Below are 25936 nucleotides of genomic sequence, written 5' to 3'. Positions count from 1 at the left end.
TTTCTTTGCAACTTCACACTCCAACTGCAACATGTTATTGATAAATGTGCAGACACATTGAACATGTTTCATGAATTTCCTGACTGCTAAATGCAGTGTTGAAGTGTTAATTTCTGTTTCTGGACAATATCTTATGTTTTTCCGATGAATATTAGTATGGCTTAATTAATTTTTTTTTCATATGATGAATAATCACTTAGCAACCCTCTTCTAATTAATTAAAAACTTCATTATTATTAAGATTAAAATAAACTTTTATTTATACTCTGTACAGGTATGGCCAGAGGAGTTTACAACCTCATTATAACTTTTGTTGCAGCTCCCTTATTAATAATTGCAGCACAACATTAGTAATGGGCTTTGCATTTCTTGTGGCAGCATATGGGCTTCTCACAATGTGCATAGCCATGTCCTGCTATTCTAAGTATGGTAATACAATTGTCGTATATAGTGGAATTATGACATCCCTATCTCTACAGGCAATGTATGGCAACTACAGGCAACATTTATAGGATAATAGGATACCATGGGCCTTTCTTGCCAACTGTTTACACTATTTGACAAACTTCGTGTCAGGTTCTATCATAACTCTCAAATTCCTTTCTTCCTGTACTGTTTTTAATTCAGTCCCACCAAATGTGAAAGTTAATTTGCAGTTGCTATTCTCCAAGAGAAACCTTGCATTTTTATGACCACATTTTTGCTCATTCCTGAAGTCTGTCGTTATGACCACATTTTTATGACCATATTTTTGCTCATTCCTGAACTCTACCGGTTTTGACTTTGAAATCATGCCTTCTATCCCTTCATTAATGTCATTTTTGAAATCAGAAACAATGGTGGTCCCAGTACTGATCCTTGGGGAATACCACTTGACATGTTAGTCCAATCTGAAGAATATCCATTAATCACAAGCCTCTGCATTTTTCCTTGCAGATACCCTATAATCCATCTTAGAATCTTTCCAGTAATCCCCAAAGTAACCTTTTGTGAAGGACTTATTCAAATGACTTGCTAAAATGCAACTAAACTATGTAGCTTATGGATAATAACTGTGTCAAAATGGCTAACTATATTAGTTTTTTTAACTAATATAGTTAGCCAATATAATTTAGTTAACTAATATAGTTTAACTAATAAATCCATAACTTGGTTTTTAACACTAAGTCCTGACTTTAATTCCCATATGTACAACATTATCATAAAACATCTGTGGTCAACTTTATATTATCATATAATATCCATATGTTAATCAACTTTTAACTGCCTTAAGGCCATCTATAAATTTTCCTTAAAAAAACTATATTGTATCTCCTTCAGAATGTTATTTCTATATAAATGCCCCTGGATTTCACACTTAATCATTGATTCCATGATTTCTCTACCACTGAAGTCAGACTTGCTGGTCAGTAGTTACCTACTTCAATCTTAGAACCACCTTTAGGTAGTGGTCAAGGTCTGTTTGTTTCGATTGTGGCCTCCAGGGTTCCCCTATATGCAGCAGTAGCATCTGGAAAGGCAAAAGGCCAAACCCGTCAAGTATAAGTATGTGTGTTGTTATGTTGAGTGTCAGCACCTTGCAGCCAGGGGACACCTGGTTCCCTTTCCTCCTGACTCCCAATCTTCCACAAGGAGGTGTGCCAGACTGCTTTTTAAACTGAAACTCTTACTGGGGCTATCAGGCAAGCTTGGGAGCCCCAAGGTGTTTAGGGAAAGGAAGAGAAGTATGGGAATTGGAAGGGAAGGGAAAGTTGGATAAGGGGAAGAAGAATAGACCTGAAAGAGAAGAGAGAGTAAAAAATGCAAAGTATTCAGGTATTTTATGAAAAGGAAATAGGTAATAGAATGAGAAGTATGGGAGCAGGGGGGAGGGAAGGAGGAATAGAGATAGAAAGTAGGGGAAGAAGAAAAAGACATCCACTAGAAGAACGAGTAACATATAGTAAGAAGATATAACAGATTTAAGAACTACTAGTGAACAGAGATACTTAATCTAAACATAAAACTAAATATCAGTCAACCATAAATGATAACAATATGTACATTGGTTCTAACTTTAGACCATCCCACAACACAAGTGGCAGACATTAACTATCCAATTCTATTTCCTGAATCCTAGGAAAACAGGAAACAAAGAAAATCATGTCTAGACAAAAGCTAAGTCAAATCTAAACCAATTACAATTCAATACTTGCATAGAGTTAGCAACACCCACCTGCAAGTAACAGCGAGAAACAACAAAACAAAATTAGAATACATTTTCACAACCAAAATCATTCCAGCCCCTCCCAGCTCAGGAGAAGAAACAAGGACAATTTAATATCTCTCCACAAAAGCAAATGAGCATAGAATAATTTCCAAAAGGACATCTTCCATTTACATAACACATTGGCCCAAACATTTGGTGAGGGACAGAAAATCAATTATTTACAATTATATAACTGCTTATAAATAAACATCCAGAAAACAATACATATACCTTAATAATACAACTACAAATCACTGACAAAAAAAAATGACATTACTGTGTAGCCAACATATTTACTCCACAATATCTATCCTCTAAATTCAGAGGTAGACCACAATAACTTCCAGAACATATATACATTTTTACAGCCAATCAAGAGCCAGTCATTCACCAACTCTACATTTCAGGAGATTATCTTGCCAAGCACTAACAACATAAGTATTGGGTCACCAAACCAGAGGCCCAAAACACTATGGGAAGTTCAACCCTCAACAGTCAAAACTTCAAATATTCAGACAAGGTGCAAGTGAGTCCACACACACCCCCACATTCCAAAACAGGCTCAGTTCAATACATTAGTTTGTTGGACAACTAATAATTAATAATCTTTTAGGAGAAACACACAACTCCAGCTCTTGCCAGTAAATAATTCAACAAGCCATAGAGACAGTAATTGTATCACCAATACCTGGATAAACAACCAAGGCTATTTAAAAATACAAGATTGGACATACAGTAACAGTTCCAATCCAGTCAGTTCACCATTAACGAAATGAAAACCTTATAGTATATACTATTAAACCAAAAGTCCTTGGCCAACAGACATTTCCACACTGATAAATCAAGTTCAACCATGGCAGAACTAATTCACCATATCAGTTCTTTTAAACACAACTAGGTTTTTATTGTCTATGGCCATGATATCCAATTTAAAACAAGTTAAAGTTGTAGATTCTGCAACTTTGATATTTATCATCAGTTAATGTGCACTTTCTATTAGAGTCCCAACAATTCGGTGACAGGAACTCACTTCAGCTACAACAAGAAAACATCAACTCATCTGCCCACTGAACCAAATCCCAGAGAAGACAGCACATCCTCTCAAAAAGACCAGGGTCAACATCAACAACCACCCTAATAATAATAATAAAAACTCCAACTAATCCCTGACATTAAATCAGGACAAAAGTTCAATGAATTTCATTCAATCCCAGATAAGAATTAAATTAGAAAATATTACAGTAATTAAACAGTTGCCAAAACTTTATCTACTATGAACTTAAAAATTTAAGCTTACAAGAATGTATCTAAGTAGAATTAGTGTTTGAAAAGATAAGAATTAAATTTACAAAATTTTAGGGTGCCTCCGTAGCCAGGTGGGCAGGAGCAGCAGCAGCAGCAGCAGTGCGTAGCACACGCTTCTTGATTAGACCGGGGTTCGAGCCTGTGACCACCAAATACGGAGGATGCGGAAAGGTCAGGGAATGACCACCGCATATCCCTGGAGCAATATGGCCTTAGTTGCTAATACTCCTAAAAAACCAAACAATGACAATTTTAGAGAAATAATTTTACAAACTACTGAAAGTAAATCTATGAAATTACAGAAAAGAAAAGAGAATTACAAGATATTAAAACAAGTTAAGGAAAAACAATAATTTGTCACCTAATTCCTTAATCCTGTCTTCAGTTGTCTTAATAAGTGCCGTCGAACATACAACAGAGAAATGGGAATTATATTTTGTATAAAAATGATAGGTGCAATTGGATGAGGGTATATCTGCCAGGAGCAAAAGTTGATAACGTATAGCAGATATCTTTCTTTTAAAGGTACAAAAGATGCTGTGTGCTACTTATTCAATGTTTATGGAATTATCTGGAGCAGGGAATAATATAGCCAAAGGGGATATTTTTGTGTGTTTGGTGAAAAGAATGTGTTTAAAATTAAGTGTGAATTCGATGTTCTGATGAGCATTTATGAGAGTTTGAATAACAGGATTGCTGCTCAAAGGAATTAAAACCTGAAAGCTTGATGGACCCACCCACCTCAATGCCAGAGTTTACACTCGTGCTGTGTGCTGGTCCCGCAGGAGGCAGTTATGGTCAGTGGAATGGGAATTATATTGTGTAAAAAGGATAGGTGGAATAGGACGAGGGTATGTCTGCCAGGGAAAACGTTAATACACAACAGATATCTTTTAAGGGCACAAAAGAAAGAGTGGGAGATGTGAGGACTTGCTTGACAAGTACAGAGCAATGTTGAGGAAAAGTTGCAACTTAGGATTAAATTTGAAAGCGACTGCAATTCTGCCCAGACATGATAGGAGAGAGTACATGATGAGAGCCTTTTAAATTAATTTTGTCTGGAGAAACAGTGCAAGGTTCATGGGGGGGGGTAGAATTTTTCTCAGTGTAGTCTGTGCTTGTTAACAGGAGATACTGTTTTTACAGGAATGAGATACACTTAAACAGATGTGGAGCAAGAATATTTTCTTATGCTATTGAGGCAGTGTTAGGTGAATTGGGAACTGTTAGCTTGGGGGAGGGGAAGGACACAAACTAATAGATTAACTACACCTGCAGGCAGAGATGTAAGTGATTTTTGCACTATCTCTATTGGAACATGCAACAGCTTGAAAAGCAAGGTATTGGGGATTTTAGGATCTGCTGAGGGTCCTCATGGAACAAGTAAATACATGAGCTGCGTTAGGGTAACTAACAGTAAAAGCAGGTGCATATATACTTGCATATACTAATGCTTGGGCGCATAGTAAATAAATTTGATGAATTTGAAGTACTGGTTGTGAATCGTCAGATGTAGACATTCCTATAATGTCTGTGTCTGATATTCCTTTGAGCTGGGGTAATTGTGAAGTCAGATATGAAGTTCTCTGAGCAGTGCAGACAGGCTACCAGGAAAGCTCATGGCCTTTTGCCAATGATATACAAGAATTTTTCTAGTAGGATAAGGAGATGTTTATCCTATTGTATAAGGATGGTTAGGCCACATCTTGAGTACAGCATACAGATCTGGGGGCCTCATTTTAAGGAGGTGGTGGAGCACTGGAATCTGTGCAGAGAAGAGCAATGAGATTGTTGAAAGGGAATAAAGAGTGGCCTTACCAAGAAAGGCTTCAATTCTGCAAATTGCAATATCTGGAGACTAGGCAACTGTGATGTGATCTTGTTTAAGTCTTTGGATGAATTTAATAAGCTGCTCAGGCTACACACTCAAGGAGACAAATTCAAACTGAAGAAAGATGGTTGCAGGATAGATATGTGAAAGTTTGCCTTCAGCCAGTGGGGAAATTGATTGAAAGAACAAATGTGTATCTGCACATGTTGGTAGTTTGAGTAATTTCAAGGAAGAATTAGAGAAACTGTTGGAGAGGGTGGACAGATGATATGTAAAGGGGTTTTTTTTTTTTTTTTTTTGCCCTTCTACATCTGATTTCTGGAACAATTGTCCTTCATGTATTTCTCAAAAATTAAAATCTGCAGAAATTAAAGTGTAATGTAATCTCCTGTCATCTCGGCCTAAACCCACGTACCCAGTACTAAGTACTATTGGTTGTAATGCCTTTTATGTTTGGTTTTTCATTAAAAAATTAATAAATAAAATGCAATTTTAGTGATTTTCGTTCTAAACGTTGCCACACTTATTATTGTTATCAACCAGTACTATTATTTGAAAGGATTTTTGCAATGAAATAAGTAAGGTTTCTCCTCACAAGTTATTCCAATTTTTCAGCCTATTGCCTTGTGAACATGCTAGCACAATGTCATCTAAATGCTGATGCAGTGAAAGCTATTATGCACCTAATAATAATTATGACAAGGCTTGCAGAGGTTTGTAAATTTGCTGTTTACAAATTCTTGTAAATAGCAAGAGATTCTGCTTCTTGACAGAAACCTTGTATATATATTCTTTGCAGAACTGCAATAACTTTGGCAGATTTTGTAGGTGGCCAATTATGGCTGCTTATGAAGTATGTTTTGTATGTTAAAGGCAAATTAAAAGACTTGACATCTGAAATACACCAAAAGTGATTGTTTTCAATATCTGGGAGGAAGCTGCCAGTACAGTGGGTCATCTCTGCTCCATTGTATATCTTAATTCAAAAATCAAATGGTATAATAGTATTTTTTTTTCTTTAATTATTCTTACGATGACACCCTGTATTGTCCCTCTTCCAGCTTATTAACTCATATCCTTGAAATTCAATGAGAAATAAGATGATAGTTGTCAACAACTAGTTTGTCAGCCAATTATCTTGTCAATTAATTGTCCTGTTGACTAATGTCCTTCAAATAACTGAACTGTCAACCAGCTGTCATAGAATTGAACATCTAGTATTAAGTACTAGAACATCTCATTACTGCTGCTTCCTTTTTACTCATTGCTATTATATATTTCAAAATTTTTAAGCAGAAATATTTTAATTTACTAACATCTCAGAATAGAAATGACTGAGTAGATTAGAATGAATAATAAAGTATTCATTCTGGTGTCTTTATTATTCATTCTGGTGTGGAAGCTGCATGCATTGTTGTAGATATGGGCTTCCATCTAATTATTGTATAATATAAATATTCTGTATTTTTTATTGTTATTTTTAATATCCTCAGTTATTCTTGCAATTTTAAATATCATTTGGATTTTGATGTCTTTTCAAGCAGATGATTTTTAAATTGCTATTGTATCTATATTTTGTATTAGTGCCTGGTGAAGTAAGCAGCCTGAAGTTCGAAGATGTTCTTGACACATCTATGAAAGTAATGTGGGTACCACCTAAAGAGGCTAATGGAATCCTATTAGGTAATATTGAAATTTGAATAAGCTGAGCACTTCTTTTCAGATGGTAGTTTTGTAAACCAATATTCAAGCTACAACCTTTGATAAAATCATTTCAGATAAATTAACTGAAAAGTCGGTAATTTATTATTTAATTGTTAATTAACATTGAGGAGCTGGCTTCCTGAACTTGGAGTTTCCAGTCCCAAGTCATTTACCTTACTAAATGACCTGTTCTTTCCCTAGGATCTCAGGGGCAGTAGCACCAATATTATCACCAAGCTGGGTATTTACTAGGCATTTTAATATACTCCCTCCAGGGGCATAACTGCACTGCCTATATTCCAATAGAGGCAGTGCAGTTATACAACGTCAGACTCAAATTACAATATTAATGGCAATAGATCTTGTATTCTTACCTGTATTATTGTATCATGCCTGGATTTTGTCTGCAGAAGTTTGTTCATCGGCCAGTCTGCGCATTGTGTAGGCTGAAAAATCTGGAATAATTTGTGGAGGGTACCCTGCTCCTGCTGCCTGAGATTGGTTAACTACAATCCTGATTGAAGTATGCTTTAGAAATTTTGTCAGTTGATGGAAATCAAACCCAGCCCTCTCCAAACAAGTGGCAGATGGTGATGTATTATGCTGACTAGGCTGCTGTGGAGGATACTGTATAATTGGATACCTTAAACGGCAACCTGCAAAAATTCACAGTTGCATGGACTGGGCCAATAATTTGTTTTTAGGGTTGTCAGCATTAAGCTCAGCCACAGGCAATACTTCCAGATTTTTCAGCCTACACAACGTGCAAACTGGCCCATGAACACTTTTTTTTTTTTTTTTTTTGAAACTTAATAATATTTTGTCCATTTAATTTTTTATTTTTTTTTATTTTAAAATTGTTACTTATGCTAGTCCCTATGGGAGCAGTTTTTTTTTTTTTTTTTTTTTATGCTAACCCCTTTGGGGGAAGCATTTGCTGGTCTCCAGTTTATTAGAGATGGGATTTTCACCTGATTGTACCCAGATTTGGGCTTTCTGGTATGGGAACTGCTGGTATCCACTGCTGTTACACTTTATCCAGTGGTTGCAGGAATCTTTGTGGTATTCACCACCCACCCTACATGATTATAGGAGACTGCTGCACCCATAGGACTTGTGCTTCTTCCTATGGATGCTGGAAATATTACATTTAGTTTAGTACACCTGCCTCCTCATGGCATGGACGGGTACTGGGAAGCAACCTTCTTGGTAGCAAAGCGTCCAGAAACAACTAAACAACACACACACACACACTACATAAACATAGCACTACACTAATTTTTGGTCATTGTACAGAGTTTTGTATACCATGGCAGAGATAAAAGTAAATATGAAATGAAAGGGTAGTTGTTTCTCAAGCACTGCAGTCGAGGTCAGTGGATATTGCTGCAATTTCTGAACATAGTCTGAGTGAACTGCTCATCTCTCCTGTGTCTCTGTTGTGCAGGGACAGTGGAATAGAGAGCAAACATCAAGGTTTGTTTTACAGGGCAAAAGTGCCATGGAAACTTAACAAATAATGAAGCAAGTGTATGGAGAGAATTGTCTGTATCTTGTGCATGTGTGTTTCAGTGGTATAAATGTTTCACCCACGGAAGAGAATCACAGGAAGATGATGAACATCTGGGCCCAGCAAAAATGATTTGAATGCCAGAGATGATTGAAAAGGTACAGGAAATCATTACCAATGGCCAACCCTCCAAACGAATTCAGAATATCTGTATGCTAATAAGGAAACCATCAACGAATAATTCAGGATTTGAAGGAAATAAAGGTCTGTGCACAGTTCCACATTTGTTAACAGACAGTCAAGGACAGGTGTGAGTTGAACAGTGCAGAGAACTCATTGAGGCTACTGAAAGCAAACCCAACTTCCTGAATTTGATTGTTATGGATGATGAGATTTTCAGTACGACCCCATCACAAAGTGCAGAGTGGAAGTTGGCAAACTCTCCCAAAGCACAGGCTACTCTCTCAAGGGTTCTAGAGTAGCCTGTGCGGCCGCAGCTATTTTGCAGCTCCTGGAGAAGAGAAGTTTTTTTCTGATTTATTTTTTGTTTTATTAGCTTAAATTGGCATATTTACTTATTTTCTAGAGTAGTTTTATTTTCATAGTTACGATACTTAGTTTAAAGTTTAACTTGATAGAGATTTTGTGGGTATTACTTAGTATCGGTAATGGTATCAAATCCACGTGTTACAAATTGCAGCTCCGTTGAACGAGAGGTTTTTAACCGTATTTAGCCGATTTATTAACCAATTGTTATATCAGATTATTATCTATAAGTAGCTATAGACCTAGTCAGGATCCTTAGTTTATTCTAAACTGAGACAGCGAGATTTGGAAGTTAATCAGTACTTAAAAGAGTCCGTAGAAGTACCGTTCGTAATTACCGCCATTGTAATACGATACAGCATATCCGAAATTCGATAGCATTAGCTTTGTATAGTATAGTGCATAATATAATATTGTCAATTAATCAGTAAATCTATTAATCTTGTTAAACTTCATTGTCAATTAAATTGTACTTTTAACTATGTATATAACGACTTAGAGTACAAACGTAACAAATAATTAATACATAACTTGATACGGAAGTTATATAAAGGGAACTCGTGATAACACTCAATACTGAAAAATAAATATAGCGTTATAACTGTGTTAGGATACAAGTTTAAGGTTTTAATTTTGCTCTGAAATTGTAATTTTATTGACATTAAATCGAAATCATGACTCAAACCAGAGCAGCAAAGCAAAGGGCTCAAGCTAATGGGAATGCTGTGGCTCAGGGGATAACTGAGGGGGGGGCAGTTGCCCTCTGAATCACAGCCTTTTAAGATGCACTGTTTGCTTGATGTTTGCGGAGCATTCGGATACGAATGCTCCGCAAACATATGATACTGCCATGGGGGATGTCTTTGTGTGTGCACGATGCAAGGAGTGCAAGGAAATTAGGCGACAACTCAGCATTGTTATGGGCCTATATGAGACCTTGAAGGATAGGGTGGATGCCCTCAAAGAAACTAAATTGAGGGGCCCATCAAGCTCTCAGCTGCCCACATCAACGCCAGATATTGCACTTGGTCATCTTGCAACACAGAGGCAGCCCCCAAGGCAGAATGCACTGGTCCCACAGGAACTAGTAGTTGTTGGTGACTCTATTGTCAGGGAAACGGGGAACATGCTTTGTAAAAAGGATAGGTGGAACAGGACCAGGGTATGTCTGCCAGGGGCAAAGGTTGATGATGTTGTAGAGCGAATATCATCTTTTAAGGGCACAAAAGGTGATATAGTTGTACACGTTGGCACTAATGATATTAAGAGTAGGAGACCAGCGGAATTACTTAACAAGTACAGGTCACTGTTGAAAAAAAGCCGTGAAGTAGGGTTGAATTTGAAAGTGTCTGCAATTCTGCCCAGACACGATAGGAGGGAGTATATGATGAGAGCCTTGTCGATCAATTCGGCCCTGGAAAGATTGTGCAAGGCTCAAGGGGTAGAATTTTTTTCAGCCTGGACTGTACTTGTTAACAGGAGAGATTGCTTCTACAGGGATGGGATACACTTAAATAGAAAGGGTGCAAGAATATTTGCTGATGCTATCGAGGCAGTGTTAGGTGGGTCGGAAAACTGCTAGCTTGAGGGGAGACAAAGACAAATAGATTAACAGTAGCCACTTGCAGAGGTGAAAGAGATTCTTGCACTGCTTCTATTGGAATGAGCAGAAGCCTGAAAAACAATATGCAGGATATTTCAGAGACTGCTGGAAGTCATTGCGGTACAAGTAAACACATGGGTTGTGTTAGGGTAGCTAAGAATAGAAACAGGTGCATGTATACTTGCGTGTACACCAATGCTAGGAGTTTAGTAAATAAATTTGATGAATTTGAGGTATTGCTCAAAACATCAAAGGCAGATATTGTTGGGATATCAGAGACATGGTGCCACACAGATATAAGGAATGCAGAACTGGAATTTGGGGAGTACAACGTCTACAGAAAGGATAGACAGGATAGGAAGGGAGGAGGGGTTATGCTATTAGTTAAAAAAACACATAAAATCGAAGGAAGTGAAGCCAGTCGACATTGCTGGACAGTGCAGTGTCGAGTCAGTTTGGTGTGACATAAGCATTGGGAGATCAAAATTGAGAGTAGGAGTGTTCTATATTCCTAATGACTCTGATGAGTATAATAAGAAACTGTACAGGGAAATAGAGTGGGCCAGTAAATCAGAGAGTCTTATAATGGGGGATTTTAATTTCCCAGATACTGACTGGAATTTGTGGGTTGGTCACTCACACACTAGCAAGGCTTTTGTGGATTTATTGGATGATTGTTTTCTACACCAGCATGTTCGGGAGGCAACTAGAGGGTGAAATACTCTTGATATGATTATCAGTAGTGATTCTTCATGCATTAAGAATCTGCAGATAAAGGAACCACTAGGTGGCAGTGATCACAGTGTGCTGAAGTGGGATTTACTCAAAGAGGTAACTACCATCAGAGGTAAAGGGAAGGGTTTTTGCTTTCGTAAAGGCGAATATGATGGGCTGAGACAGTATTTAAATTCTATACAGTGGGATCAACTGATGATGTTACCAACAGCAAATTCAAAATGGGAAGCATTCAAGGAACTAATCTTGGAAGCTACCAGGCTTTACATACCAACCAAGAAATATTGTTCAAGGTTCAGGCCTAAATGGTTGTCAGATGAACTAATGAGACATATGGCAGAGAAGAAAAATGCATGGGATACATACAAATTAATGGGTGTCATGGAAGCCTATGATAGATATAAGTTGGTCTGTAACCAAGTCACAAATGAGATTAGGTAGGCAAAGGCAGATTATGAGAAATCCTTGGCAAAGGATGCAAAGAAAAACAGAAAACAGTTCTTTATCTATTTAAACTCAAGAAGGAAAGGGATGAATCAGATTGGTCCACTGGATGTTGATGGTTCAACAGTTGAGGATCCTGCTCAGGTGGCTAACAATCTAAACGAGTATTTTGCATCTACATTCACACGAGGAGTTATTCAGGAAGGGGAATTTTGTAGGTGAAGTAAACATTGGCAGTGAGCTAGATGATTTTCTAATAACTGAGAGGAAAGTGGAGGAGAAATTGTTGAGGATAAACATAAAAAAAGGCACCCGGGGTGGATGGGATCTATCCAGTTATATTAAAGGAGGCAGCAAAGGACGTAAGCAAACCCTAGCCATAATTATGAGAGCTTCTTTGGACTCAGGGGAGGTACCCATAGACTGGAGATGTGCAAATGTAACCCCAATTCACAAAGGAGGATCAAAGGCTGACACAAGTAATTATAGATCTGTTAGTTTAACTTCGGTTCCAGGAAAATTAATGGAGGCACTGGTTAAAGAAGCACTGCAGGATCATCTGGACAAGAATTCAGTTATAGCTCAGACACAGCATGGTTTTGTTAAGGGCAGGTCTTGTCTGACCAATTTGATTGGATACTATGATGTAGTCACAAAAGAACTGGATGCAGGGAATAACTTTGATATTATATATTTGGATCTTAGAAAGGCTTTTGATACTGTTGCGCATGGAAGACTGCTGCACAAATTGGAGCAGTGTGGCATTGGAGGAAAATTGCTGCTATGGATAAAGGGATGGTTGAGTGGCAGAAGACAGAGAGTGGTAATCAATGGACACTGCTCAACGTGGACTAATGTTATTAGTGGAGTTCCTCAGGGTTCAGTGTTAGGTCCATTGTTGTTTTCTGTATTTATTAATGATATAGATGATGGTATATCAAGCTTAATGTCCAAGTTTGCAGACGATACAAAGGTTGGCAGGGTTGTTAAGGACACTACTGATGCTATGCTTCTGCAACAGGATCTGGAAAGGTTGAGCAGATGGGCTGAGAGGTGGCAAATGAAGTTTAACATTGACAAATGTAAAGTACTACATATGGGAAAAAGTAACCCCAGATCAACTTATCAACTCTGTGGTACTACGCTGACAGTGGTAGAGAATGAAAAGGACCTGGGGGTAATTGTGCAGGCAGATATGAAGTTCTCTGAGCAGTGCAGACGAGCTGCAAGAGTAGCTCATGGTGTCTTGTCAATGATATACAGGAATTTTTCTAGTAGGGATAGGGATGTGATTATTCCCTTGTATAAGGCATTGGTCAGGCCACACCTTGAGTACTGTATACAGGTCTGGAGACCTCATTTCAAGAAGGATGTAGAGCTGCTGGAACGAGTACAGAGGAGGGCAACAAGATTAGTGAATGGAACAAAGGGTTGCTCTTACGAAGAAAGGCTTGAGTTTTGCAAATTACAGAGTCTGGAGACTAGGCATCCGCGAGGTGATCTGATAGAGGTGTATAAGGCTTTGAATAGCTTGAGCATGCTCAGTGCCGATGGGATTTTTCCTCTTGCTCAGAATAATCACCTGGGAAGGCATAAATTCAAATTGAGGAAGGACGGATGTCGGATAGATGTGCAGAAATTTGCCTTCAGCCAGCGGGCAGTTGGTTTGTGGAATAGACTTCCATCACTTGTTGTTGAAGTTGATAGCCTAAACAAATTTAAGGCTCAGCTGGACAGGTATTTCGAACGAACGGAGGGGTGAAATAGGAGTAGTGGTTGTGCTTTTTTTTTTTTTGGCTGATGCTGAATAAGCTTGCTTTCTTGCATCATATGCCTCTACTAATGCTAATGCTAATTATAAACTTATAAGCTAAAAAAGTTTGTGCACAAAGAGTTCATGCCCAGGGTGTTACTGCTGGCTACTATCTGAACATTTTGATATGTTTGTTGCAGAGAATCCATCATGTGTGGCCTCAGTAAGGAGAAGATAGCAGTCAGTTCTTCTTGTACAACAACACACCAAGCCACAAGGCTGGTGAATGAGCTGGAGATTTGGATGCAAGCCAATTGTGATATGCAATATTCTTATCTTGAAGAGCCTTAGCACATTTATTGGAAAAAAAGGTTTAGATAAGGGACAAGATTTTAAACTGGAGTGTGGAATAAAGGATTTCATCCCTACAAGAATAATTTCACTAACACAATCTGAGCAAACTTGACATCAGAAGATTTAAAACAGTAATACAACTGAGGAAAATAAGGATATAAATCTTGCAGATCATCCCATTTTGCATTCTTGTAATACCATATAACACTAGGTTGAGAATGGCAATGAGAGAAGGCGCCATCACCAAGTTTTGGTCTGAGGTGCCTAGAGGACCACTCACCTCGACTGCATACTTGGAAAGGTTGTATGTGAGAAAAGGTGAGAAAAGTGCCAGGGTTTGTTTGTTTTGGATATGTCTGTTATTCTGGTAGGTAAATGAACAATCTGGGTGAGGTCATTACAAAAGCCCCAGCATCTTGACCAAGAGTTCCATTTTCAGTGTGACTAGAAAATGGAATTCTGCTGGGGTTGTGAACATTAAAATCACTGAGAAAAATTACATCACTGTTACGAAAGTTGGACCAGCAAAAGCCAAGTTTCAAAGAGAGGAAATCATTCCTCTATCATTCCACAAATTCCTCTATCATTCCGCAAGTTCCAAGTGGTAAGTGGAACTTGCGGAATGATAGAGGCAAAAGATGAATTTGACATAATGGGTTATGGGAATTTGAACAAGTAATTAGGATAACTGAAATGAGCACTCATTGAATTCACCTCTGTATTGAATACTGTATTTACCATTGAATACAGTCCCTCTGTATAAGGCAATGGTCAGGCCATGCCTTGAGTACTGCATACAGGTCTGGAGACCTCATTTTAGGAAGAATGTAGATTTGCTTGAGCGTGTACAGAGAAGGGCAACAAGATTGGTGAGGGGAATGAAGGGATCCTCTTACCAAGAGAGGCTTAAGTTCTGCAAATTGCAGTGGTTGGAGACTAGGCACCTGCGCGGTGATCTGATTGAGATGTATAAGGCCTTGAATGGATTGAGCACGCTGAATTCTGATGGGATCCTTCCACTTGTTCCTTATGAACCTAAGGGGGCATAAATTCAAATTAAGAAAAGACAGATGTAGAATAGATGTGCGGAAATTTGCCTTTAGTCAGCAAGTGGTTAATTGCTGGAACAAACTTCCATCTGTTGTTGTGGAAGTTGATAGGTTAAATAAATTTAAGGAAGAACTGGACAGGCATTTGGAGGGAATGGTGTGTTTTTTTGTTTTTTTTTAAGCCGATGCTGCATAAGCTCATACACTTGCTTTCTTGCATCACATGCCACTACTACTACCAATAATTGGGATTCTGTCAGAAAAAGTAAATGGAGCTTGGCAGACTGGAAGTGGACATCTTCGAAATTAGAACTGAGACAACGTGTTTGTGAAACGAATGAGGAGGTGGTTGGGTGGTTTAGAGCTTTCTGCAGATGTTTTTTTCTATTTGATTGACTATTCACAATGTATTAAGTAGTAAGAAAAGGTGGGGAGGAAATGTTGTATGAAGTAATGAATTTTTCAATGTCGTGTACACACGGCAAGAATATACCAAGCTCCTTAACATAATATGGTCTCAACAATGTCACCCTCCACACAAACATGCTTTTTGGACTCCTCCAGTAACTATCTGGCAGTGTAGATGCAGCAAAGTTATACATTAGCTGATCCTGATGCCTCCTAGGGAGTTACAAATAGGTTCAGTCTGGTGAACTATCTGGTGGCTGGCCTGCAAACACAGTTTTAGAACTGTACCCTAGAAATGTAAGGAATATTGGATCTCACCATGAAGCCCATCATAACCTCTAAAGACATCAATCATACTGCATGATGAAAGAGTTGGCAGTAGGAGATGAAACGGATTTCTCCTTCAAACTTCAAATAAGAAAGTGTATTGCACCAGTTGATGAGTCACACCTAGTATTGCTTGGTAACACAGAGGGGTGGCATTCCACTGTGTGGTGTGGACATTGCACCTTGATCCCTGCTTATATTGGTTCACGTGAACCTGGGTGGTCACCTGCAATATACTAGCTGTTGTATTTCAGGACTTGCACATGGGAGTTATACCCAGGATTATTAACAATCCCACCATCACGAAAGTGCAAGCAGAAGATTTGGTTGTCGCAGAATGAACTTCACCGAAATTCAGTCCACTTGACCTCAGTGTCATCCAAATATCAGCTCCATCAATGTTACAGACTTACAAGTAGCAAGCCCAGCCTGTCGTACTTGAGAGCATGTCTGTGACACCCTCAAGGACTAGTTTATTGACTCTGACACTTAGAAACACAATGATGTTATAGCCAATTTCTGAATTTCCTCTTTTCTGCTCCTTAGGATTTACTATTCATATTTGCTAAAACAGTCATTTTGATTTAATACAGTGCATCTTAATCATAAATATCCTTGCACTTTTAGTACTGCCTCTGTAAATACCACACAGCTATGAATTGTTAGTTGCTTAGAAGGATAATGCACTCAGCATATAAATTACAGGAGAGCTGTTTTCAAACAAATCTTTTATATCTATTCCAACACAAAATTGGTTTAACAAAGCTTATGGTCTTAAATTGTAAGTAATGCTATGGTTTTTGCTTCTTTGCTCAGAGAGAACACAATTTAACATGATTTAAAATTTAGATAAAATTCACAATTTAAAATACAGAAGATATCTAAACTCATCTTTTGGCATTATAAACCAGTTATTAATAAACCATCTCTGATATTTGGATTAATGGTGGAATATTTTAAACTCCAGAATTGTGAAAAAAAATAATAAATGTGTATCAGTGAAAGAGGTTTGTCTCCTGATTCTGCCACATCTGCTCAGCTTTACCTATAAAATTAAAAAAAAATACAAATTGAATAATTGATTTTGATGAATATAAAAAATCTAGTAATTTTTAGTTATGTTGTTTCTGCTTTCTTCTTATTTAGGCTACACTCTCAAATACCACGTGAAAGATTTTTCAGAAACAACAGCTGTAAGAAATCTTTCTGCAGATATCACAGAAATTTTTGTTACTGAACTTAGGCCAGTTACAGCTTATACGTTTGAAATATATGCTTGGACTGTGGTTGGATCTGGCCCTGTACTGACTGCCACCATTCAGTCTGGAATTCCTCCAGGTATGTTCGTCATCATATTTTATGTATAATGATCATGTTTGTATATGTATTTTTGTTTCCTATTTAATATTGTCTGCTTGGTTCATTTGGCTTCACTTAGTTCACGATATTAATATGAAAAAAAATTGTATATTAATGTATGAAAACATTAAACATTTTCCTCATTAATACAAAAATTAACAATAAGTTATATCTACTTCACCATATTTTCTATAAATAAAAAAAAATTATTTTAAAAGATCATCTCTGCACAATTATATTTACTTTTCTTAGTATGTTTTTTATGTTATTTATTTATTATTGATTTAAAGTATATTTTAAGTAAAATAAACTTATTTGAACAATTTTTTTTTTTTTTTTTTTACATGTATCGTCAGTTGCTGGTGATACATAAAAATTATTACCTGGTTATGGTTATTGACTTTCTCAATTTTTGGTTGAGGAATCAACATCACTGCCAGTGATTTTTTTTTTTTTTTTTTAATGAAAACCCCAAACATGGGAAGGTATTAGAACCCATAGCTTAGTTCTCTGTGTGGGTTTGAAAGTCGAGAAGATGAAAGGAAATATTTGTTGACATTAGACTTGAATTTCTACAGATTGTAACTTTCAAGAATTACGTGTGAAGGGAGATCGTTCCAGAAAATGCAAGTTGAAGGGTTGAAGTTGCATAGTAAGTGGATGTTGACTGGTTGGGCACATGTTCAGGCTGGTTTGGAAGAGATGGGGAAATTGTAAAAGCTAATTCAGAAGAATGCCACCCATGGAAGTATCTATAGAAAAGGCATGCAGCAGGAACAGAATATCTGTGAGATAGAAAGTGGAGAGACTTTGTAAGAAATGGGTCATTAATTGATCTCTTTTGATTGGAGTCTGGGATTCTTAGAGAGGTTATGGAAAATGTTGTTCCCAATATTTCCCATAAAACAGCTACTCACTCTGTACAAATCTCAAATTTGCCCTATTATGAAACAGATTTCAGGATAGGGCAAATTTGAGATTTGTAAAGAGTGAGTAGCCATTTAAAAGAAAAGTAACAAGAGAGTGAAAGAGAGAACCCAGTTTTTAGATGCAGAGGAAGCAATATTTGTGATGTGCTTATGCCAAGAGAGATTAGAGATCAGAGCAATTCCTAATAGAGATATGTGAACTTGAAATCAGAGTGTCATTGAAGATAGGCATAGGAACAAAAGAATCCTTTAAGACAGGACTCAGTTTTAGAAGGATAGGATAAGGAGAAGTTGAAGCTGTTTGCACAGGGCAAGGTTTATCAAACTGAAAGGTGGAATGCAATGTGCTATCATCAGCAAAACTGTGGATAGTATTTCCACTCAGTTGAAGTAGGTCAAGAGGAAAATAGTGGGAGGAAGAACTAAACCTTCGGGAACACCAGCATTAATGCAGAAGTTAGAAGACACAAAGCCATTCACCAACACCAACAGTAAGTGTCAGAGAGAAAACTGGATACCCAATTATAAAAAAGTCAGCAATCCATAAGGTTGTAGCTTATACAGAAAACTGGAAATCAATTACACGGAATGGACAGAAATCATAAGATACCTATCTAGTAATGGCTAGGCCCACCTTTCACCCAAATAAGAGCAGTCATGCAGCGAGGCATTGAGTCCACTAGTTCATGAAAGCGTTCCATGGTTATTTCCATCCATGCTTGCTCTACTGCTGTCCACAATTCCGTTGCATTCTGGATGAAGGGTCCAAAGCTCAAACAGACCTTTCCATAGCTTCCCAAAGATGCTCCACAGGGTTCTTGTCTGATGAATGGTGAGGCCATTCCATGGTGGTAAAATCTGCAGAATGCTCTTCTTACCATGTTCTTTGTGGGGAGGCACATTGTCCTGCTGGAAGAGTCCATTGCCCTGTGTGTGCACAATGACCATGAAGGGACGCAGATTGTCTGCAAGGATGGACACATAACTTGGACTGCTCAGAGATGCGTCTAGATGGTTTCCACCAGATACACACCCTCCCGTCCACTCAAAATAACTGGAAACGGGACTCATTGGACCAAGAGACCTGTCTCCAGTCAGCCCAACCGAGGCATAGTCCTGTGTACTATCCCCATTTGACAGTATCAAGAGTATTGGGAATATGCCATTTCAGGAATAACATCTCATTGTGGACAGTGCTGTGGGTGGAGAAAGGTGGTGGCTGTCTGTCTCATATTGTTGGCAGCTCCTATAACCTATTGTGGCTAATGATCACCTGATGGCCTTGGTAGAGACGTTTCTGGCACCTACCTCATTAAAGTCGGTGGTGATTTGTGCCACTGTCACTCTCCGGTTGGCTGAAACAATATGAGACAGACAGCCACATTCATCCACCACCTTTCTCCACCCACAGCACTGTCCACGATGAGATGTTATTCCTGAAATGGCATATTCCCGATACTCTTGATACTGTCAAATGGGGATAGTGCAATTTCTGTACCACCTCTGCGATAGAGTGACCTGGGCACCCACTATCATCACTCTTTCCCCTCGACGTGGGCACCTGCATGTAGTGAGGGGACCTCCCAGTGATGCTGCTGGTCTTCCAGATTAGCATCACTGGGATCCAATGCCCATACCTTGGTTCCAGGGTTACATCATTGGAATCCAGCGTGTGCAGCCGTGCACTGCGACCCGTGGAAACTCAGAAAGGGGGATCCTGGTGGCTGAGGGCCCAGGTTTGATACACCACTTCGGCCCCTGCTTCGACAAGACAGGTGGTCCCGGACCAGCCCAACTGGGATCAATCAGCAGGTGGTTCTTACTGTTTGAGTCAACTGCATTCCAATAAGTCTCCCTCCCTTTGGTCCTGGGACGGGATCAAGGCTTATTGGAAATGTGGGTATGGTGCTCCTAAGCAAAATTCGCATCCCATTCGTGTACCCAGTACCTGCTAGTTCGCAATTGGGCGTCCCCTCGTAGGGCTCCATGGTGGGAAGGTACTTAGGGCATCGGAAATTTTTATCTTACTCATATGAGTGATTTAAATTCTATTTCCTCTGGGGCCCCCAACAAGGCCCCTGCCTAACCGATCGGAAGATACCGATAACTGCAGCTCGAAAAGGCCCAGAACTGAGGATAGACTACCATCTGTGACATTGCTTTCCCCACCCTTCTTCATCCAGAAAGGATTAGAAGGGTTGGCAAGATCTCCAAAATCTGTCAAAAGGCTACATTCTAGAGACATTTTAGTTGAGGCTGCAAGCCAAAAACATGCACAGCAACTACTGAAAGCCGTATTGTTAGGGGGATTACCCATCATCGTTACCCCCCATAAAACCTTGAATTTCTCATGCAGTGTCATAATACAACGGATATAATACTCTGTGGGACCTTCTTCATGTTTCTGAAGAAGAGAGCTGCTCTGAACTTAAAGATCAAGGAGTCACGGCTGTCAAAAGAATATCAATGCGAAAGGATGGGAATCTCGTCCCTACCCGAGTTCTCATCCTAACATTCAACACCCCACTGCCTCCAAGTTCCATAAAGGCAGGCTATTTAAACTGCCTAGTGAGGATTTATATTCCGAACCCACTGAGGTGTTTTAAATGCCAAAAGTACAGCCACTCTCAAACAGCTTGTTGTGGCACCCCTGCCTGTGCTCGCTGTGGTGCTAAAGACCACAAGAGCAAGGGATGTTTAGCTTCTAAGCCAAGTTGTACTAGCTGCCAAGGAGAACACACCCTGCATACTCTCGAGCATGCCAGCGGTGGAAGGATAAGGAAATTCAAAAACTAAAAACAGGGCCAAACATCTATCAGGAGGGCCAGAAAACGCATCCAACCAATAAATAGCACCAAGCCCTCATACACCCAGAAAGCTTCTGGGAAAAGCATCATCGGTACTTAGGATTCCAAGCCATATTGGGATCAGGGGAATATGGATTCCAAGCCATATTGGGATCAGGGGAAATGAACCCAACAACACTTATTACCTGTTAGTCCCCTATACAGACTACAGGCAGCTAATTCATGCTAAATTACTCTCCCAATGGCAACAATCTTGGCATGTGCAAATCACAAAGAAGCTCTATCAGATAAAACCTGTAATCCGACAATGGCAGTATAGTCTGCACAGGCTCCGCAGAGAGGAAGTTGTTATGACTATTCCACCAAGACTGATATGACTATTTATTAAGTTCCCAAAAGCCCACCCAGAAATTACAGTCAGCGGCCACTCCTGTATCCATACCTCCTAGTGCTCCACCACTTCCAAAACAGTGCTAAAGAAAATATGAAGAAAGAAACCCACTTACAATCCAAGAGACAATGGATGTAGAAGATAAGGAGGTACAAGACGAGTCTGTCCTGGAACTCTTTGCGAAAGAAGACGATATGGATACAGGCCAACGTCCAGTCTTTCCAAAGAGAGATAAATGCAGGAGAAAACGAAGCCCTCAGCCCTCCGGAAGCCACCAGACAGACCCAATAAATCTAAATAATGGGTACATTCTAATTTCTACAATGGAATTTCCGTGGATTCCGTAGAAATAGAGATGGCATAAAGGCTCTCCCGAGTAAGCATGAGCCAGCTTGCTTTTGCTTACAGGAGACTTATTTAAAGGCAAATGAGGACCCTTACTTACGCAACTGCTCAGTTATTCGCAGAGACAGAACTGGGGATGAACCTGCCCATGTAGGAGTTGCTATCCTTGTGGGTAACCAACATCCCCTTTCAAGCTATGCCACTTACCACTAATCTAGAGGCTGTAGCAGTTCGTCTTACAGTAGGGTTCCTTTTAACTGTTTGCTCCATCTATTTGCCACCTAGGAATGACATCCCCCCAGGCAGAACTTGATGATCTCATTAAGCAGTTGCCACCCCCTTTTCTATTATTAGGGGATTTCAATGGACATAATACTCTGTGGGGTAGTTCTGGCATCAGTAGAAGAGGTCGGATTATCAAGCAATTGCTTGAAAACAATGATCTGGCCCTTCTAAATGTGGGATCTAACACCTTTTTCCACACGGCTACCCATACATTTACCGCCATTGATTTTTCCATCTGCTCCGCTTCCCTCTTGCCTCTGAGTACATGAGAGGTTAAAGAAAACTTTTATGGTAGTGATCACTTCCCTGTATTATCCACCATTTCTAATGGGAGACAAGTGTCACCAGTCAAGGATACCATGTTGGAAGACGGATCACGCCGACTGGAATGCCTTTCGTCATCTGGCAACGTTCAAATACCACTACAGTCAGCCAGGAGCCAATTAATGAGTCAGTAAAGCACATCACAGAAAGTATAGTCCAGGCAGCGGCAGTTGCAATTCCAAGGACATTGTCCCGCTTTCCACATTTTCCAAAACCATGATGGAATGGAGAATGCACAACAGCTAGGAAGGCTCAAAACAAAGCATGGGGAATATTTCATTACCCCACCACAGATAATTTAATAGCCTTCAAACGTGCACATGCCAAAGCACAGTACATCAGATGTCAGAGCCAAAAGAAATCTTGGATCTGATTTTCATCTTCCATTACACGGGCTGCCAATCCCAAAGCCATCTGGGACAAAGTTTGGAAAATGAAGGGCAAATACACCTCACATCCTTCATCGATCCTGGAACATAATGGATGTACAATTGCAGATCTAACTGCAATTGCAAATACTCTCGGGAGACATTTGCTAAAGTGTCTTCAGAAACATTGTACCCCCCCCCCCAGAGTTCCTTGCACTCAAACAAAGATCAAAAAAACATCACCTGAAGCTGTCCTCTAACAATTGTGAGGAATACAATCAGCCCTTTACACAGTGGGAGCTCAAAGCAGCACTCTCACTATCCAAGGTGTGCTGTTGGGCCAGACGACATCCATTATGATATGATTAAACACCATTTTGCCACGAAGAGGGAGTTCCACAAGGATCAGTTTTAACCATTATGTTTTTTGCTATCAAAGTTAACTCTATAACTGAACAACTTCCTCCAACTGTAAACAGTGCTCTCTTTGTAGATGACTTTAGCATCTTTTTGCAGTCATGCAGTATGAGGGTCATTGAAAGACAATTGCAGCATGCCATTGACCCCGTCAACTCTTGGGTAGTGACTAATGGTTTTAGGTTCTTGCCACAGAAGACTGTTTGTGTACACTTTTGGTCGCAAACGTGTACATGTTTGCGACAAAAATGTACACGCTTTGGGGCTCATTTTCGACAAGAAGTTGACATTTTTACCATATATCCGTCAACTGCGGACAAAGTGCACGAGAGGGTTGAACCTCCTACGTGTTATCTCCTCCAATAAATGAGGAGCGGATCGCTCCACTTTACTCAGCTTCTATCGTGCACTTGTCCGATCTAAACTAGACTATGGGTCCCAAGTGTATGTATTGGCTAGAAACAGCGCACTTAGCTGGATGGACCCAGTTCACCACCAAGCCATCTGTATTGCTACTGGAGCATTTAGAACATCCCCTGTCCAGAGTTTATATGTTTAAGCAACTGAACCACCACCGTCATTCCAACGAAAGCAATTGTCTTTAAAATATACCTTTAAATTAAAATCCCTGCCAGACAACCCTACATGGACATCCATTTTCAAGCCACAATGGGAAAGCCTATATAACACTCGTCAGACTGCCAACCAGCCTTTTGGTATTCGCGTCCAAGAGCTGCTCAGAGAGCTCGACACCACGGTAGACAAAGTTGCCCAGTCACCAAGGCAACCACTTCCACCTTGGCATGTTCGCTTACCGTCATGCGACTTCTCCATTAAAAATTGGGGTAAGTCCATAACTCCATCTTCTGTCTACCCAACAACTCTACACTGCCCACCGAGCCGAATATTCCGACTTCTTGCCTGTCTTCACTGATGGCTCGAAGTCGGAGTTGCCTGTTGGATCTGCTGCTATCTTTCCAGGTTGTTCTATATCTGGAAAGATTCCCCAAGAATGCAGCATATATACAGCTGAATTAGAGTTAGCCTTGGACCACATCAAAAAACCCATAGGTATCAAAGGTGTATGGTGTACACTGACTCTCTAAGTACACTGCAGGCTTTATCGGGTATGAAGTATAATCCTCATCCATTTGTGACACGGATTCAGCAGACGCTACACTCTCTGTCTGGGTGTTCTTTCGACATTCATTTCTGCTGGATTCCAAGCCATATTGGGATCAGGGGAAATGAACCCAACAACACTTATTACCTGTTAGTCCCCTATACAGACTACAGGCAGCTAATTGGCCGACCGGGCTAGCCGAGTGGGTAAAGTACCTGCCCGGCAACCCAAAGGTCGCGGGTTCGATTCCCGCCTCGGGCTTGGATCAAAGTACTGCAAAAACCTTGGGAGGTGCAATATGGCCACAGAAGCCGATGCGCCAACAACTACCAAATCAATCAAATCACAGGCAGCTAATTCATGCTAAATTACTCTCCCAATGGCAACAATCTTGGCATGTGCAAATCACAAAGAAGCTCTATCAGATAAAACCTGTAATCCGACAATGGCAGTATAGTCTGCACAGGCTCCGCAGAGAGGAAGTTGTTCTAGCTCGCGTCTGCATATTTCTGCTGAGGGCAGATGACTGTCCTATGTGTGAGAACTGTGGCACCATTTTAAGTATTTGTCACATTTTAGCTGAATGTCCACGTTTTAGACACGAACGTGATTTATATTTTACTGCCTTTAGTCATCTGACTGGGTCCTATACACTCAGTCAGATTTTATCTGACAATGACCATGTGTCTGCTGTTTTTAGTTATTTAAAATCAGTAAACGTTTTTACTCGTATTTAAAATTTACCTTTTATTGTTATTTCTTTGTTGATATATGTTTTATACCTATGTTATTATATATCTTGACATGGTGGCCTAACAAATTAGGTCAGTGAATGCTTAATTTTTATATATAACTTGGTTTTATATATAGCCAATAAAATCCAAACCAAACCAATCATCACTCTTTCAAAGTCAGTTAACTCTTGTCACCCCTCTTGCTAGTGGGTTTGCCCACTAGCAAGAGGGGTGACAACATCGCATTGCCCAGAACCAGATATCCCATGAATTCTGTCTGTCCTTTCACTATAAAGGAGTCAGCAGTCCATAAGATGGAAGCTTATATAGAAGACCTTTATGACATACACAAGGTATGTTTGTTATAATTGCAGTCTCCAGGGTTCTTCCTATATGCCGCCGTAGCATCTGAAAAGGCAAAGGCCAGGCTGGCAAGTATATGTATGTTGGTGTGTAAGTATGTGTCTTATGTTGAGTGCCGGCACCTGGCGACTTTGCATCCAGGGGGGGCAGGGAACACCTGGCCTCCTGACTCCCAACCTTGGCCAAGTGGAGGTGCACCAGGGTCCACTTTCTAGCTGAGACTTACTGGGGCAATCAGGCAAGCCTGGGAGCCCAAAGTATGACATACACAATCAAAAACCTTTGAAGTATCAAGTGCAACTGCTTGAATTTCACCAAACATTTCCATTGAATTTGTCCATACACGAGTAACATAAGCCAATATGATTCTAGTATATCAACACTGATGAAATCCTTTTTCACAAAGATTGATCAGATGGAAAATTTCAAGATAGTTAAGGAGTTGGCTGTTAACAGAATTTTTCATTAATTTAGAAAGAGTAGAGGAATGTGCAATGCAACGATAATTGAATGGGTCTGATTTGTTATCCTTTTTGGGAACTGGCCAGATATGAGCAAATTTCCAAGCAGAAGGGGGGATGTATTGACCAATGGCGCAGTATGTATGGCAGAAACAAATCCATAATAAGCTCTTCTAAATAAAGTAAATGCCACAATCCAGAATAATTCATTAG

At 39.5% G+C, this 25936-nt stretch overlaps 1 protein-coding gene across 1 annotated transcript in view; it reads left to right on the top strand.

Annotated features, from left to right (window-relative positions):
* The window catches only part of sdk (sidekick cell adhesion molecule), a 341294-nt gene that overhangs the window by 149785 nt on the left and 165573 nt on the right, over nucleotides 1-25936 (top strand). Inside the window, exons 16-17 of the mRNA XM_090386436.1 lie at nucleotides 6969-7067; nucleotides 16964-17155. Of these exons, the coding sequence (XP_090242562.1) occupies nucleotides 6969-7067; nucleotides 16964-17155 (291 nt within the window). The remainder of the gene's footprint in view (nucleotides 1-6968; nucleotides 7068-16963; nucleotides 17156-25936) is intronic.

The sequence above is a fragment of the Mastigoproctus giganteus genome, chromosome 12 (genome assembly GCF_048544385.1).
Source record: "Mastigoproctus giganteus isolate SK-2022 chromosome 12, ASM4854438v1, whole genome shotgun sequence".
NCBI lineage: Eukaryota > Metazoa > Arthropoda > Arachnida > Uropygi > Thelyphonidae > Mastigoproctus > Mastigoproctus giganteus.
This window is presented reverse-complemented; position numbering and strand designations above follow the sequence as displayed.